At 37.3% G+C, this 18,509-nt stretch overlaps 1 protein-coding gene across 3 annotated transcripts; it reads right to left on the reverse strand.

Moving 5' to 3' along the window:
• Positions 1 to 11,037: 11,037 nt before the first annotated feature.
• On the reverse strand, positions 11,038 to 18,212 carry LOC118798944 (transcription factor 21). 3 transcript variants are annotated; one of them, XM_036558575.1, is made up of 4 exons: positions 18,146 to 18,212; positions 17,979 to 18,043; positions 15,011 to 15,390; positions 11,038 to 11,707 (listed from the first exon to the last, which is right to left on the reverse strand). In XM_036558575.1, exons 3-4 carry the CDS (start codon positions 15,383 to 15,385, stop codon positions 11,624 to 11,626), a joined length of 459 nt encoding a protein of 152 aa, XP_036414468.1. In that variant the 5' UTR covers positions 15,386 to 15,390; positions 17,979 to 18,043; positions 18,146 to 18,212; the 3' UTR covers positions 11,038 to 11,623. The 3 variants fall into 3 exon arrangements, with proteins under 3 accessions (XP_036414468.1, XP_036414466.1, XP_036414467.1); XM_036558573.1 differs by having other exon boundaries at positions 15,011 to 15,486; XM_036558574.1 differs by having other exon boundaries at positions 15,011 to 15,486; positions 17,975 to 18,043; positions 18,146 to 18,206.
• Positions 18,213 to 18,509: the final 297 nt, after the last annotated feature.

Here is an 18,509-nt window from a genome sequence, read left to right on the forward strand (position 1 = left end):
CGCCACTTCATCCTCCTTGTATCTACACTCACTCTCCATTTTATCAAGTCCACTTAAAATATGGGCACATTTTATAGTTCTACAATTACAGACTGTAGTCCATCCGTTTCTCTGTACACTTTGTTAGCCCCCTTCCACCTTGTTCTTCAATAGTTAGAACCTACAGGTCTTAGCAAGTACTATTAGTGTGGTGGATCATTCTCAGCACTGCAGTGACACTGACATGATGGTGGCATGTTAGTGTGTCTTGCGCTGGTATGAGTGGATCAGACACAGCAATGCTGCTAGACTTTTTAAACACTGTGTCCACTCACTGTCCACTTATTGGTCCACCTTGTAGATGTAAAGTTAGAGACACTAGCTCATTTTCTCTGCAAAGTTTGTGTTAGTCATTGTCTAGTCCTACATTAGGACACAGCCCACAGGACGCTGTCAGCTAGAAAATTTTGGTTGGTGGACTGTTGCCAGTCCAGTAGTGACACTGATGTGCTCAAAAACTGAGGTGTTTTTTTTTGGGTAATCCACCACCCAAATAATACCTGCTCTGTAGTGGTGCTGTCCATGTGGGGGTCCTGACCATTCAAGAAAAGGGTAAAAGTGTGCTACCAATTATGAAGAGAAACAGATGGACTACAATCTGTAACTACAGACCTACAAAGTACATCTACTTTGTCAGTGGATTCGGATTAATAAAGTGGCCGGTCGGTGTGAATATACATGTGTATGTACATATATATATATATAATATATATATATATATATATATATATATATATTTATGTACATAATTGCAGTATTTGATGTAGCCATAATTCTTTAAAGGTGAGTATGGCTCCCCAGGCTCTGAGGAATTTCTGTTTGATGTGGTCAAATCTGCCAAAAGCTGTGACTCAGGTGAAGGCAGAAAAAGGGTTTGATGAACAGTCGCAGGTGTGTTACACCTTTGTTACCCTCTCCAGTCTTCTCTTTAGGCTCCACCACAAAGGAGAAAACTCCATGTGACCATTGTAGCCTGGAGAACAATGCAGCGCTGTGAATGGCTAATCCCTGTGGACCGTGGACAGCTCAGGCCCGAAGCTACGCCCGCTCTGAGAAACGGAGTGACAGGAGCGTTTATCAGAGCCAAAAGACACGAACCAGGACACAGTGAGAGAAAATATTATCCTCATATTATCCCCATTGTCAACCTGCAGCCATCTCTGTAGAGCTCATTGATGAATGGCTTTAGACTCGCCCCAAGGGCCAGCAGCCCGCTAACGGCATGAAAACCTTCAGACAGGTTCATGGAGGGCTTTAGAAGGAAATGGAGACAGAGAAAAGGAAGGAAGGAAGAAAGAAAGAAAGAAAGAAAGAAAGAAAGAAAGAAAGAAAGAAGCTGTCACAAATGTAGTGTGATCTATATTTGGGTGCAGATGCGAGTTATTTTTAAATCATCCTTTAAATTTAAAGGTTCCTCGATGGTTCCTTTACCCTTTTTGGTGTCCATATGTTTAAAGTGTATTTGAGTAAGAATCCACCTTCCTTATGTTCTGTGCCTGTATAGCAGCATGGAACCCTCAGGAACGTCATGATCTTCAGAGAAGGTCTAATGATTTCTGTGAAATAAAAATACATGTCTGTAATTTTAGTTAATTTTGCTCTGATTTCATTGTTCAAATTTTGATTGCAAACAAAAGGGTTAGAATCTTGAAATGGCCAACAGAAAATGATCCCATCAGGATTGGTATGTAGGTAAATAAGCCAAGAGAGCTCTCCCATTGGTTAGGACTCCAGGAGCTGGACTCCAACTACTTCAAAATTTCCTTTACAAGCTTAATGGCTGAAAACTGTGCACCAGCATCAGCTTAGCACTAACATACTATTACGAAACCCGTAGGGTCCCTAGCAGAAATTAGCATGATTGTAGAGGTGGATTTCAAGTCAAGGTTCACTGGTGAAAATAACACATCAGTCCTACAAATCTTACAGAGCCAAGCCAAAAGCATTGAAGCACAAAGTTCGTCAGGCGGTCAAGCAAGGATCATTCTGAATGCTCTCTCTATCACAGAGTGTAATGTTTGAAAGAGACTGAAAATGTGGACAAAAATGAACAAGGAAAAGATGACAGCTGTTACTGAAGCAAATGTCATACAGATATGAATATAAACAGCAGCAACATTTGTTGTGGCTAGGCCTTACAAACTGGTAGATTCAGGCATGTTTGGTTATATTTCTTCAGAGCTTTTCAACAGTTACTGAGAGGAAAAGAGCATTAAAAATGCATTTATACTTTAAAATCTGAATGGCATATCTACATTGCAGCAAAGGAATAAAAAGCTCATTTTTTAAAACTTCAGCATACCATACACCTAAAACGCTCTAAATAACTCTATTACAGTGGAGCATGCTGTCAAGTCAACTCAGAATACTGAATCTCCATCACGGCTTTAGGCCAGGATCAAAGCTTCTTGCTTAAACCACTGAATTTTGTATCAGTGGCACATTACAGTCAATTATATGAAAAACCTTATGCCAACCAAACCATCCTCAAAGAACCACTTTAAATTCTCTAAAGAGTCTTTCAAATCATAGTTTTGTAACTATGTGCAAATGTCCACATACTGTAAAGAGAGTGTGGAGAAGTTCCCCTTTAGTAACCTCTATGACATTTGCTCTACAACCATGACACAAAACAGTGGAATAAGGTTCTAAAGCCTCGTTACTCGAAATACGGTTAAACCTGAGAGACAAACAAATCAAGGACAACAATATTGCTCACGTAAACTCCATTGTGTCAGAGAGACAATAGCAGCTGGTCACTCCCTTTTCCTGTAATAGAGGCGTACTCGCCCTGCAAGAAAATACCTGTGTCCTGAATAACATCAGCACCTACCAAGACACCTGGAGAACTTGCTGAAGAGAAGAGAAGAGAAGAGAAGAGAAGAGAAGAGAAGAGAAGAGGACAAAACAGAAGAAAACGAAATGACATAAGGGGAATAAGAGAAAAGGAAGACGAAAGACTTGGCTGAGTGTCTTGTTGCTGAGTGTCTTGTCAATCTACAACACCCCCCACACCTCAGTCCCCACTACACATACCCCCAGTCCCACCACAAAGAGGCTCCATTCTCTCAAAGAGAAAGAGAGAGAGAGAGAGAGTGAAAGAGAGAGAGAGAGAGAGAGAGAGAGAGAGAGAGAGAGACTCACTCCCTCTCTCTGTAACTCTATCACTTGCCTAAAAGAAAACTGTGTCATCTCTCTCACCCCCCTCCACCAGGCCCAGGAGGAAGACTCCCACTGAGCACATCACACACTCATCACGCACTCAACACACACTCTGTAATGTTCAGAATGACCTTCACACACACACACACACACACACACACACACACCCAACACACACACACACACACACACACACACACACACCATCTTACAGTCTCACAGTCTCTGACTACCAACTACAGCCCTGACCCTGAACCTGAACACAGGAACTCAAACACTCAAATCCTCTAACAGTCAAATACTGTAATACTTGTATAGCCAATTACTCAAATACTTCAATATTGTATACTCAAATATGCTATTATTCAAATACTCTAATAGTCAAATACTTTACTATTCAAATTCACTAACAGTCAAATACTTTTATAAACTATTTATACTCAAATACTCTATATCTCAAATATTCTAATATTCAAACACACAAATAGTCAAATACTCTATGTAATATTTTCATACTCAAATACTTTTATTCAAAAACTCAAATCCTCATTGTTATACTCAAATACACTAACATTCAAATACTCTAACAGTCAAACACTTTAATACTTGTATCCTCAAATACTCTACTACTCAAATACTTCAATTTTGTATACTCAAATACGTTATTATTCAAATACTCTAACAGTCAAATACTTAACTATTTATACTCAAATACTCTATATCTCAAATATTTTAATATTCAAATACTCTAATCTTTATATTCTAATATTCAAATACTCTAATATTTATAGTATTAAAGAAATATTGTAATATTCAATCACACAAGTAGTCAAATACTCTAATACTTTCATACTCAAATACTCTAACAATCAAATACTTTAATACTTGTATGTTCAGATATTCTATTACTCAAATACTCTAATAATCATATACTTTAATCATTTTATACTCACATACTTTATTACTCAAAGACTATATTTGATACTCAAATGTTCTGATATTCAAATACTCAAATACTTTATTAAAGTAATTTAATATAAAATATTATAGTACTGGAGTATTAGAGCACTATAATAACATTATTTATACCAAACTACTACAATATTATTTAACATATTGTCAGTGTCTTATATCAGCCTTGTAACTCCTTTTATATTGTGTGAACAGATCATGATGAACTGAGCAATAGAAGTGGTCCCTTAATGATTTAAAACCTTAAACATAAAGCATTAACATATCAAAATTGATTTTATATGAAAAATGATCGTTTTCCTTCTCCTGTAAAGTGATGATGTGGAAATTCCTGGATGTGCAAATGATCACTGCTAAGTTGTTTTGTCCTGCTGTTTTAAGGCACTTTGGCTCAATACTGGTTGTTTTAAAAGTTATATATAGAAAATAATGTACTCACTTCACCGTCTCCATCAGCCAGGACAGAGAAAGACGTGTTGGAGGCTTTTACATGTCTGTGTAAATACAGAATACAGAGTTATTTATAGAGCATACAGTATCTCAACATTCATACGTCTGGGTAATGAAACATAAATACACAAAGCATACACTAAATAATATAAATAAAAGTGAATAATATAACTAGAGGACTACTTATTACTTTGATAAACTGCTTTTGGCTAACGAATTACAGAAGATCACCTTGTTTGAATTAAAGGAAAATAAATCATGTTAAATTGGTAATAGATGAATAATTGGAATAATATGTTATTTTTAAACAGTGATTTTTCCACATGAGCTGCACTGAGCGAATGGATATTAGATAACAAATAAAGCCAGAATGTCTTTCATAAGCTCAGAGGCTGCTCTGGATTTTGGCCGGCCCTGGGCCTGCAGTTAGTGCTTTTGGTTAAACTACAAAGAAACCCTCTGAGAAATCCGCTGTTGGCTTTGGAGCCGCAGTTCCTTCCTGTTCATGGAGATTTCGTCTTCGAAGTGTGTTTTGGTCCACAAAAAAAAAAATGTTGGATTTCCTTATGGGGTAAAGCCTGAAAAACATAATAATGAAAATATGTTCCACCTGAGTAAAGTGAAGGTCAAACATAGAGAGCATTTCAAGAATTTAATTAACTCTGCCAGACATTTTTACGCTTAAGACAAAAAAGCAAAGCGAGAGAGAAGGAAGTAAGCCTGCGTTAGGGTGCGCTAAAATAACTTTGCACAATTTAACGTTAATACGCAAAGAGCTGAAGTGTAAATTAACAGGAAATCCTTGAGACATGCGGTGTCAGAATGAAAGGACAGCTGGTGTCCCACAAGGTGGAAGAACGAGGCCCGTTTCGTTTATTGTGAAACAACACTGCCCTCTGCAGGACAGTGGTTACAGTGACCGCGTCAAAGAGAAAGAAATAAACCAAAGTTTATTTGTGTAATTTTCTTGCGTTGATAAATAAATAAATAGATAAATAAATAAACTTAATATACCAAATAAATAAACCAAATATTTGATTATCTTCATTCTTCATTTTCATCTGCTACACATTTTTAAGCACTGTGTCTGTTTCTTTGTACAGTCTGGAGATTTTATTAGCTCAGCTGATTCAGTAAAAAATGCATGCAGGTCTCCAAATCTGAGATATTTCATTTTACAACACTGACAGGAAAGATAAGAGTATTAATCTAATATAATTAAAAAGTTTGGATTCAATGTGTTCAATTCTATAAAAGCTGTATGCTGGCAGATGAATAAAGCTGTAAACAAAAAAATAAATACATAAAAAGCTGACAAAAATGTATATAAATAAATGCTTACAGTATATTATTTAACTATGAATATCTTCATGTTGTTAATAAATTACATGAAATAATGACTGAAACATCTAAAACTACCTTTTGTTGCATTGAGTAAAGTGTATATATATGTTATTATATATAAAATATTACATGTATGCACAATATCAATATGAAAAGTGATTCGACTACATACTAGTGTAAATGTTAGAAGACATCCATAATGCTCTTAAAATTAGCCTAAATCTTCGGACAGTCCTTCTAATGAGTGAATTCAATTACTTTAAGGTCACCCATTACTGATACAGCTTGAATAATCTCAACAGAAAAGCACTGACCACTAGAACAGGATGCTCTGGGGCAGCTTCAGCCTAAGGTCATTATGCTCAATGCCAAGCATGGGCTTGAGGGTATAAAGCTCTCCTGCACTGGGCTGTGGAGCAGCAGAACTGTGTTCTCTGAAGTGATAGAGCTCCATCTAATATCTCTGAGGTGAGCTGGAGTGGCGTTTGTGATCCAGAACTAATCATCCAACATCAGTACCTGAGCTCACTAATGCTCTTGTGACTAAATGCAATCAAATCCTCACAAAAATGTTCCAACATTTAGTGGAAAGCCTTCCCAGAAGAGTGGGGCTGTCACTGCTTCAAACAAACTCACTCTAAATGCCCTTCATTTCAGAAGAAACACTGGTGTCAGCAAACTTTTGGACATATAGTGTTTGTAATCCTAATTACTAAGCAAATGCAGCATTTCCGCAGGATAATTAAAAGCGCCACAATGTCAATATTGTCCAAGAGCGTTCAAGAAGATGACGGTAAATTCAGCCTGAATTCAGTGTTCCAGATCAACCTGTGGGATGACCTGAGTACAAATGTACTGGCTGTATTGAATCCAAAACGGGGCTTTAAGAGAATGTTTAATCATTTGCACCATATTAGCCACTTTTAGTGACTTTTAGTGTTTCAGCAAAATATAGTTTGATAATTACACACTGGATGCTTCAGAATAGTTATAATAAAATTTTCTTTCCTGTCTGCTCTGTTTCCTTGATTTTGTGTGATTTGGTCACTATGATGATCCCATATAGATAGATAGATAGATAGAGAGAGAGAGAGAGAGAGAGAGAGAGAGAGAGAGAGAGAGAGAGAGAGAATTAGATTGCTGATAACATTGCCATATATTGGTACCATATTGGTATTCTCTAGCTTTTGAACAGAGCACAGACCTAGAACTGTAGAACCACAGTGACTGCAGGAATGCACATAACTTAATGTTTACAGTCACAAAATGCATGTATATGAAGTAAAATGCCTAAAATCTTACTAAACATATCCTGTATAGGAATATGACTTAGTTTAACTACCTCTTGGCTGGCAAGCTCGGCAGAAAGCTCAGATAGTTAGTTAGCTAGCTAGCTAACAGGCTAAGACACGTCGCCAGTAACACTGAGACTAAAGCTTTCAGTATTTTTTTTTTTTTCTAAAGAACGAACATGTATATGTCTCACCAGCTTCAAATGTCCTCACTTATGCAGAACTGGAGTAAGTAGGTTATTAAATCCAGTGTAAGCGAAGTGAAAGTGCGCCTCAGTTAGCTTATTGCTAACGCTAGATAGTGATTCCTATAGAGATGCTAGTGAAAGATGGCGCTATTACAACGATAAAGAGGAACAAAACAAAGACTTTTTAAAAGAAAAGCGCACTATATTACGAACGATCAGATGCTGTGCTCTGCAGAAAACAGAAAACGGAATTGATTCTGAAGCATATCTCGAAGTAAAACACGTTTAAAAATTGGTGAAAATGAATACAAGTCTATGAGGAACACTTCCGTGGACTATGTACCAGTGGTGCGCGCTCTGTCGGCAATCTGTAAATATGCTGCAAATAGTTCCTATCCATATGAATTATAATGGACACATTTTAATTTGTTGTTTTTATTAACCAAATTTTATCAGTGTAAAATGACTGATATATCAAAGAGAGAAGAAAGTAAGATTTATTTAGCCACTATTGCTACTACCATACAATGCTACTACAAGAAGTGTAAGTGATTTATTAATGTGTGAAATTTTCTCTCTAGTATAAACTCTGGGAAAACATCATTTTTCTGCCTTGTTTTCTTTACTTCTCCACTCAGAATTCTTTTAGATGTGTTCCCTCACTCAGACCATCCTCTATACTAAACACACACTTCATAAACAGCTTTGAACTTCAGTGTAACTCATTATCATATTCTTTAACCCCTTAAAATCCCAGGCTTATTACATACTAAGGCTTATTATACAGTAACTACAGGAACTTACAGGAGTTATTCTTAGGTTATAGAAGTGTGTAATAAAACTTTGGGTCTGCTGGTGGCCCATTTACAGAGTTAACCCAGTAATGTCTCTTGCCCGAGAATCAAATCTAAAGACTATTTTCAAATCAATCAAAGTTAATTGGGGACTGTTAGATGCTCATCTAAAGTATAACAATACAAGATTTCACCACTGTAGACCAATCAGAACAAGCGTGTGTGGCGCTTTTCCTCATCATACCACACGTAGCTGTTGGATGTGAGTCCATTCCAATTGATTTTGACACTCTTTGACCGCAGCCTTGATTCTGTGATGTGAATGGAGTGATTTTGGAGCTGAGCTTGGGAAAAAACTCTGGTTGATAATTAAAATGTGTGCGGTTTGAACAGAGAATCTGGCTTTTCATCACGTCTGTGCAGGATCACAGCTGTCGAGCTGTTAGTTTCCCACAAAACTGAAGCGTTCCCGCGAGACTCGCTCAGAGGAGAGGAAGCTTTTTCACAGCAAGGACAGCTTATAGCTCAAACACTCTCCATCTGAGCAGAACTCACCATGTAGAGGAGATTCCACACAGGCCCTGAGATCAAAACCTCTTTGCTTCCAAAGAAAGAAAACTCACAAAAAGAAATGCCAACAGATCTGCATTCAAATGTAAAATGCAAGACTGGATAAGCAGCTCTGAAATACATTTCAGTCTTTATAGTCTCAGTAAAAAAAGGATTTGTTTTACATTTAAAAACATAAGTAATCTAGATGACTTAATGAATTGCATTTACTCTCTTTACTGTACTTGAATACATTTTTTGGAGTACAATTAAATCAGTACGTTTACTTGAGTTCATTTTTAATAAAGTATAAAGTTCTAATTTGCTACTTTAATTTTTAATAATGTTACAGAGCAAATATAAATTATGGCAGTGTTATTGTTAATAGCATATCAGCTCATAAACCAATTAGAAGAAAGCCTGATAATTGGAGCATGTGTATAACTGATATATTGCACCCCAAATATGATTTTTTTTTTGAGAAGTAAAGAACTTTTTGACAGATATTCTGCCTATTTTTTTTCACAGCACAAACAGTCACATAAAATGATGAGCTCTGTGCTGAGCTCTGAGCTCTGTTGTATGGTCCAAAGCTTCTCGTTTGGTGTGCAGTAGCATTTAGATGGTTGCAGTAATCTTTCCGTTTCCTTCACTGGACTAAACATATCAGAACCAAAGTCCCAGTAGGTAAATCTGTTTACTAGGCAGCCATCTTTGCAATGCCGCCAAGACCAGGCTCCTAAAGCATATTTGAAATAACTGTTAAAATCTGACAAAAGTCTCATAAATAGTTTGTATCGTTTGGCTCAATAATACACAACAACCAGCATTTTTTCAGGTCGTTCTTTCCCTGCTCACAGCATAACCAGCAAGCTGATTGGCTCTTTTCTTGAAGGGCAGGACTTACTCTGTAAACAGACTCCATGTTAAGTGATATGAGCTTTCTCATTCATATTTCAACCAGTGGCTGGTCTCCTCCTTTATAGCATCTCTGTTAGAACCTCTAACCAAAACATAAGATGCAGGTCTGTACTGCCCTCTGGTGGAGGATATAGCTCAGACAGCTCTTGGTTCTTAAATTTGGCTCAACGCTTCTTCCTAAGTTTTAGCTCTTCCATTACTATTCCTTGTAATCAAGTGTGATATCGATGTGATGCACTGCATTAGAATAGATTATGAAAGAATAAACAGCATTTAATCCACATTCATGGTCTACAAACACTATCAAACCACTCAAAGCAAATATAAATAAACATAGACTTTGCTAACAGTGATAAATCATGCATATTAAAAGCGACATTATGTTATCATATAAAGTCTACTGTCTTCAAGAAGAACACTTCAGCAGTGTTCCTTTTGTGGATGCTAAAGATTTGGGTCTTTCTCACAAATATAATTAAACTGGATCTGAACAAACATTTACACATTGGCACACTCAAAGCAAAGTGATAGTTATATGGAAAACCATCTAATTTTCAATATCAACAGTGAAACACACCAGAGCTAACTGCTACATTTATACTTCAAAGTGTATTACACATGCTTAGGATTATTCTAGAATATTAACAGTAACTTCAATGCAGAAATTTCAACTTCTAATGTAATGAATTTACAACCCTGAAACCCACAATTCTAAAAATGTTGGGACAGTTTGTGAACTGCTGATAAAACCAGAAAGCAATGATTAGTACATTTTGTTTGATCTGTGTTAACTTGAAAACAGTACAAAAGCACAATATCTGACGAATATCAATATTTCATATTTGGCATACCTTATGAAAACCATTGTCTTTTATAAATATACTCTTATTCCAAATGTAATGCCTGCAACACATTTTAAAAAGGTTGCGACAAGAGCATGTTTACCTCTGTGTTACATCACATTTCCTTTTAACAGCACTTAATAAACATTTGGGGACTGAAGAAACAAACTGATCCAGTTTTGAAAGCAGAATTTTCTTTCTTCTGTTATACAAGTCTTCAGCTATGCAACCATACAGGGCATTTGTTGCTGTATTTTGAGCGTAATAAGACACACCTTTTTAATGAGACAGTTCTGGACTGCAGGCAGTCTAGCACTCTCTCTGATTAGGCAGCCATGTGCAGAATGTTTTTCAGTGCTGTCCTGTTGAAATAAGTATGGATATCCTTGAAAAAGACGTTGTCTAGAAGGCAGCATCTGTTCCTACAAAATGCGCCTTCACAGATGTGCAAGTTACCCACTGGCTTTTGAACTTTACACTGGTAACAATCTGGATGGTACTTTTCATGTTACAGTGTTAACTTGCATTTATGCAAGCAGTGATGGATAGCGTTCATTGATTGCTTTGTTAAAGCAACTCCGAGCCCATGTGGAGATATATATCGAAGAATCATGCCAGTTTTTAATGCAGTGCTGTATGAAGGTTCCAAGGTCACAGGCATTCATTAATATTTTTCGCCTTTTTCCTTTATGTATTTATGAGATTTCTCTGACTTCACTGAATGTTTTGATGATACTGTGCACTGTAGCTGGTAAATTACCTAAAATCATTGCAAATGGCTGGATTTTTTGACAAAGTGGCCAGCTTTGATCCATCATTGCGCATAAAGGAATGGGTCTAAAGAGAAATTTGGCAATTTTTGTAAAATTCAGTACTGAATGACAGTAAGTAATGGCAAATATGCAACTTATAGCTTATTATTACTTATCATGGCTTATGAACTATTGCCAGTGTAACTTTAAGCTTTGCTTATGAAATACAATTAAAGAAGTTACTCTGAGAGAGAGAGAGAGAGAGAGAGAGAGAGAGAGAGAGAGAAAGAGAGAGAGAGAGAGAGAATAGATAGATGTCTATGCCGTAGCTCCACACAGTCTGAGCGCTGCTGAGATCTCTTTGGTTTCATCTGGTCTTCCTGACACCATGAACGGCCAACTCTGTTGAAAACAAACAAACAAACAAACGTGCACTTAGCTTAGATCATGCTGGTCATTTACAGCAAGCCATTAAGATCCATAATACACGGGGGTTTTGCTTATTTACTACATACCTCTACCTTGTGCCTACACTTTATTGGCCACAGTTAGAAACTGTAGCTCATCTGTCGCACATTTTATGTTAGTGATCTTCTAGTCCTTCATCAGTGGTCCATTTCTGACCCAAGAACTGTATTTGACTGGATATTGTTGGGTGGATGGTCCACTCCCACCCAAGTAGTGACCCTGACATGTGTAAAAACCCCAGAAATGCCACTGTCTGACACACTGGTAAATCCTGTGGCCAATTTTGTTATCATGATAATATGCATATGCATATCAGAATCAGTACGCTGACCAACTGTACACTACTTACAAAGAAATAATAATTATTCCTGTTTAACTGGATTTATTGCACTACAGTATGTAAAATGTTAGTAATAATCAATGTATTTACAGGTTTTGATGGCAGCTTTTAAATTTAGAATTACTCGTTCATAGTATCTATGTGTCAAAATACATACCGTGTATCGTTAAAATATCTAGAAGTATTATGATAAGATATTTTTGCAATATTGCCTACCTATAGTAAGAAAGTGTAGTTGATTATGGTAAAGAAAAGTTTAACCCCAGAACTCCAGACATCTATTCCTAGTGCTGTAAAAGGAATCTGGTGAATTAGCCTTTACCTGCTGTGGTTTGCTGTCAGTTGTTGTAAATACATTAGGCCCAAACATTGTGTTAATTTGCCTATTTTTCTAAAGATATGTCATGAGCTAAGCATAGACTGTTAAACACTCTGTTTGTGATTCTGTGCTTTTAATGCAGATTTATTTCTGGTTTAATAAACATATGCCAATATGGGATACGTGGGCCAATGCCCATATTTGACAATTTATGTATATCTGCCAATGTCGACAAATAGACATTTATTAAATATAAAAATTGATACTATATGCTACTTGGGTTAGCATTACTAGAGAAAGGTAATGCTTATTTCAGTAGTTACAGTAGAATGCAGTCAAATGAATAATATATAGATATTTTAGGGCAAACCCAAGGTCACCTAAACATTCAACACACATCGTCATATCATTCTGAGTATCAATCAAATCTAAACATCTGTGTGGCTCCAGACTAGCAGCGTCCCGAGCACAGTAAAAGTAGAGTGTGGGACAATTTACTTGCATGCATAAACTTAACACTTAAAAACTAACTACACCCTAAGATATTTTTTTTCATTAATAGCTGAAATGCATTGTTCTGTAATAATAATATACACCAGCCTTGCTTGAAATGTGAACACATCTTCCCAAACTGTAAAAATAACATTTTTTTCATGGTCAGTTCCACCTCTGCAGCGCCCCTCTGGTTTAGCTCTGCTATAGGCGCGGATGACGTGTCTTCGTACCGAAGTATGATGACACATTGCAGTATGGAAATCAGTCAATCAATATTACCGCTCCCTGATGACGCCCTACTCGTGCTGTGCTCATAAATATGAAATATGAGCCTAGAGTGAGTAGATAACCACACTCACACGCTGAGCTACATACCCCCAGCACCACCTCACAAGGCTGTGATACGCCAGATGTCTGTACCAACTGTAAATAACCCAGTTAATCTAAGCCACAGGCGCGTGACTCACTGATGAGAAATCAACTGCAAGCAACATTGGAACTACGGAAAGTAAGAAGGTTCAGGAAAGATTAATGCTAAATGGCCACTGTTACTGACCGTGTCAACCTTTCGTCCGTACAGCCTTTCTTGAACTTTTTTCTGTGTTTTATATAACATGGACTTGCTGAACAAATAGAATAATTAGAAGCTTTAGGGAATGTTCTACCATTCGGACATACTCCCACTCACTGCTAATCATTTTCTGGCACTACGTAAACTCTTCCACGGCTTGTGTCAGTGGCTTATAGTGTTAAGGCTCAAAACACCCTGCCTGATCAGAAACACCTTCCGTCGAGGATGGGGATGGTAGTGGAAGAAAATTGTCAACCCCGTAAGACCTCTCGGTTGCAAAACTGCTGTTTAATTCTGTCACTCTCCATATTTTCTGGTAGCTAACGTACGCTTTTCCCTCACAGCCCCACTGCCAAACCCAAACATCACTGCAGTGCCCCTCACACCATGCCCCTCCCATTTTTGAGCATTTTTCAAAGATGAGCTAGGGATGAAGTTAGATGAAAATAGTGGGATGTAGTTACTCTTTAATGTCCATAAAACATAGTTATAAAATCATGGGGAAGCCAGCAGGTTACACCCCTCTAAATATTGCAATGTTTAATCCAGAAACTGTATTAATTCACATTAATTTCTACCACTAGCAAAATGCTAATTTCCGTTAGCCTCGAAATTCTCATGTAGTATTATCATCAAGCTAACGATTGTGTCTTTTAACACCATAAATATGGAAATATTGAAGCCTAAAACAGACATTTCAGTAATATTTTCTTACTTTGTACATTATTTCAGTCTCTGCTTGTAATCTGGGTGAATATGGTAGCATTTTCATAAACTTAATGTTGTGTTCGGTGATTACATACCACCCTTTCGGTGCCAAATTATGTTCCATAGGTTGGTAGAATGAAAAAATAAGTGCTGGTGTTGTATGCTAATTGTTAGCTAGTTAGATTTTCTTTTTCACCTGTTCCCCAAAGATTAAGGCAGAAAAATAGCTGTCCTCTGCTGGTCAAAGCTAGTGCAATGTGCTGAGTGTTAGCATTGTTAGTTGAGGGTTTTTTTTTTTTTTGAGGTTTTTGATGGCGAAAAAATTGAACTTTTGTCATCATACCCATACTTCTATACTGTTCATATATCTATAGGGACATAAACGTATTTATGGACCATAGATATGTTTGCATACTTGCCTGAGTATAGGAATGTGCATGAATGTCAAGCATGTTTTTTGTGTACTGATATCTGAAGAGTTTAGGCAGTTTTAATATTTTTGTTGTTTTTAGTTTGTAATTTAAAAAGTCAGAAACCTCAGCTGCATAAAAAAGTTAGTTAATTAAAGTTGTAATAGTAAGATAACAGAACAATGATGAAGCTCAATAAAATCCAAATTTTAAGGCCGACTTGTTTAAAGGTAGAACTCTGTTGTGAACACAGTCTGTAGCCCTGATCTGTTTGATGCTGATAAATTTTTAAAGCAGTTATCTGTTAATACCAATGTGATTCTGATATCATCGTGCATCCCTGGTGTTTAATACCCCTCCCTACCCTCCTATCTCCCTGTGACCTCCTTCTTACCAGTGCAGGGGGGTGCAGCGAGCTGGTGTGTGTGTCCTCCTGCAGTAGCTGTCGTAGGTGTGTGATGTAGCTGGCTGCAAGCCGCAGTGTGTCGAGTTTGGACAGTTTGGTGTCAGGGGGCACCCAGGGCAGGGTGGTCCGCAGACGGGTGAACGCCCGCCCTAGCACGCGCATCCGTGCACGCTCACGTGCGTTCGCTGCACTGCGCTGCACACGCCGCGACGGCTGACCCTTCACGCCTTCACATGCAGCACTGCCCACATCATCGTCCTCAGAATCTACAGACCGGCACAGAGGGGGAGTGTGGGGTCCGGAACTCTCCACACGCCCACAGCACACTTCATCCTCAAGGTCACTGACCGAACCAGTGGACATCACGACTGGACACACAGAGCAGATGGAGATTTTCTTTTCTTTATTATTCTCTCTCTTTCGTTTGCAGCTCTTGCTGAAGCTTGTCACTCTCGCAGATGTTTCTGCATGAAAATCCACAGAAATGGAAACAAAAAGCACAGAAAGTCATTATGAGTGAGTAACAACCCAACAAGGATTGTAGTAAGGATTAAATTAAGTTTAGCAGAGCCAATCGAGGATGTCTCGGTTTTATTTTCAAATTGAATTTTGGGTATATTTCATGTCTTCAGCCATTTACTTCAATTACATGCAATTTATAACTGCAAGCATGCATGTATTAGTGAGATCCTGCTGGTGTGGGTTTACTCTATTTCAATGACTGCATTTACATGCACTCAATAATTAGATCATAATCAGATTTCTGCAGTTATCTGATTATTCAAATGGTCATGTAAACAGCATATTCCGATTTCTTAGATCGGAGTAAGGTCTAGAAATCCAATTAAGAAATCTGATGAACAGAGCTGGATTTCAGCTCAGTAATCCCCCTTGTGGAGAACCCTCAGCGTGCAGACCATCACTGAGCAAGCATGTTCTAAGCCAACTTCTTGAGGTGTTTTGGACCTAAGAAACCAAAACTCACTTAAAGAATGTTTTTTTTATAAAAATATACAACATATACAAGTGGCAGCTCTGCAAATATTGGTCAATCTAGGTTTAAAACTAAAATGTAGTTTTGAAAAAGGTTAGTAAACAGGTTTTTTTTTTCTATGTCGTCCTTTAAGAGCATCTACCAGAAAATACTGAGCAGAAAATCCACCTTGCCTATACTGTTTATTTCAACCCATCAATTAATCGGTCAATCAATCAATCAATCAATCAATAAATTAATCAACATTCTATTAATCATTAATGACCCTTCATGTCCTCTATTCTTTGAGTTGTCACCCTTGGGCCACCGTTATTGCTGCCCAAGATGCCAGTCTGTCTGACAGAGAATGTCATAAGTGTCTGAGGCCATCAGGTTGATCAGTTCACAGTGAGCTATGTGCTGACTATGACTGTAATTACTTATCTTATTTAATAAGATGTTTGTCTTTAGTTGTCTGCAGATATTTCTGTCATATGTCTGTGTCACATGCTTATATGCCCAGTTATGAGCTGCCCTTCAGAGACAAATTAATTCAGTCTCATTTTCGAACATGGTTCTTCAGTGCTTCTTCTATGGCATTGCTCAGAAGAACCCATTGAGGCACGTTTTTTAAAGAACTTGGAACAAATCTACCCTGAAATATCACAGAACTGCTTATCGCACAATATAAAGTAGTAACAACAGTAGACAGACTGCATGCAGTTTAAAGGGGAATTCTGCCAATTTATTAAATTTCTTCACAATTAAATGGTTAAGATGTAAACACAGTGGTGGTGATAGGAACCAGATGACCACTGAAAGCTCCTCCCAAGAAAGTGAATACATTAAATTGTTATGAATGCAATGTATTGTCTGATACATTGTTTTATCATAGTTTTGAGTAGGTTTTGTTATAAAACATTTTAAAATCCATTCATGGTGGAGGGGAACATGCAGGGAGTTGTCAAACTTTTCCACTGTTTTACCATCAACTACATTACATATAAAAACTCAGAAGAAACATGTAGAAATGTTGTTCTGGGAGTGAATAAAATTACATATAATTTTTATCATTTTATATAAGTACTGCCATGCAAATGTTGTTGACATCACAAATCCTGGATCCTATCACCAGAACTGTAAAGAAAACTTTCTCTACAATGAACCATTGCACACCAAACCACTCTGAATGACTTCATTTTCATGTCAACCATTAAATTATGGAAAAACCCTGGAATTTCCCTGTTACCATAAGAATAATGAATAGACAGCTTAATGATATAGTTCTATTCCAAAACTCAAGCATAGATTTGTTTGTTGTGCAGCATAACACACAGTGTATAGTCGCTCATGTAACGCTTGCCACACATAGCCTAAGTACCTTATTTAGTATCATAGTAAACTAAAATTATAATACTTTTTTTTTATTTAATTTTTTTTTTTAATTTCAGTCAATATGCAAGGTTTTAGTGTCAATATTGAAAATAGTGATCATGCCTCTCCAACAGTCATGTAAGCATACAGTCAAATCCAAATGTTAGCACACAATTTCTATTTATTTGCTGAGGGAGAGAAAATAAAACATAAACAAATAAAATGTGCCATAACTTTTGCAAATTAACTGAAGCTGAATTAGCTAAGCAGTAAATATGTATTAAAATGTGCAGAAGTGTGTTCTGTGTAGAGGATGTGTTCACTTATTTTCACTTAGTAAATCAACAAAACATGGAATTTGACCAGTGGTACCCAAACTTTTGCATACAGCTCATTGCAAAAGCTGAACACTCTGTCCCTCATTTCCTTGCATTGCTGCCTGAAACTGTACAAATTTTAATCAAAAACAGCAAAAAAGCTCAAAGTTTCGATTCAGCTTCCAAAATGTACTATTTTAAGCCCCTGAAAGCAACACTCTGCAATGTGTACTTGCATATTTCAACACATCTCAAACGCAAGTATATTTAAATGTAAAACCCCCGCACCTACTTTTCTTTCAGTGCTGTTTTTTGCTGAAGCTCCTCGCTGCAGGTCACTCTCTGAGTTTTTTGTGCCTGAAAATCCACACAGAAGTAGAAAAAGATCATCATTAAGTGTCCAAAATACCATATTTCTGAATGAGACCAATAGCTATAGTCCAATACTCAAACACATACTCTGTCTGTCTCTCTGAGTGCTCTTTACATGTGTGCTCCTTCTTCCTCCAAGTTCATTTAAACTCTGACCACCACCAACAACCCCCCCACCCCCCACACACACCATAACATCACGCTTTGGCATGGGCTGGGGGTCCAACAGTACTGATAGAACCATGGAGGAGGAGGAGCAGAAGGGTGTTTCAGCTGTTTCAGGGTTCAGATGACTCACAGTAGACGTCACCCACACTACAAAACTGCCAAAATAATGGAATCAAGCAGTGATCTATGAAGGCAAATTCCAAAAAACTTTGAATTTCCAAAAACTCAAAATTTCTGCATTATTCAGTAATTGAGAACTTAGTGAGTCAGAATTGTTCACAGT

Source organism: Colossoma macropomum, unplaced genomic scaffold, assembly GCF_904425465.1.
Source record: "Colossoma macropomum unplaced genomic scaffold, Colossoma_macropomum, whole genome shotgun sequence".
Classification (NCBI taxonomy): domain Eukaryota; kingdom Metazoa; phylum Chordata; class Actinopteri; order Characiformes; family Serrasalmidae; genus Colossoma; species Colossoma macropomum.

Coding starts and splice junctions, on each gene's coding strand:
- LOC118798944 (XM_036558575.1), bottom strand. CDS start 15,385: ATGTCCACTGGTTCGGTCAGTGACCTTGAGGATGAAGTGTGCTGTGGG. Junction 11,708..15,010: donor CGCTGCACCCCCCTGCACTG/GTAAGAAGGAGG, acceptor TGTTTTCAACAG/AGTTGGCCGTTCATGGTGTC.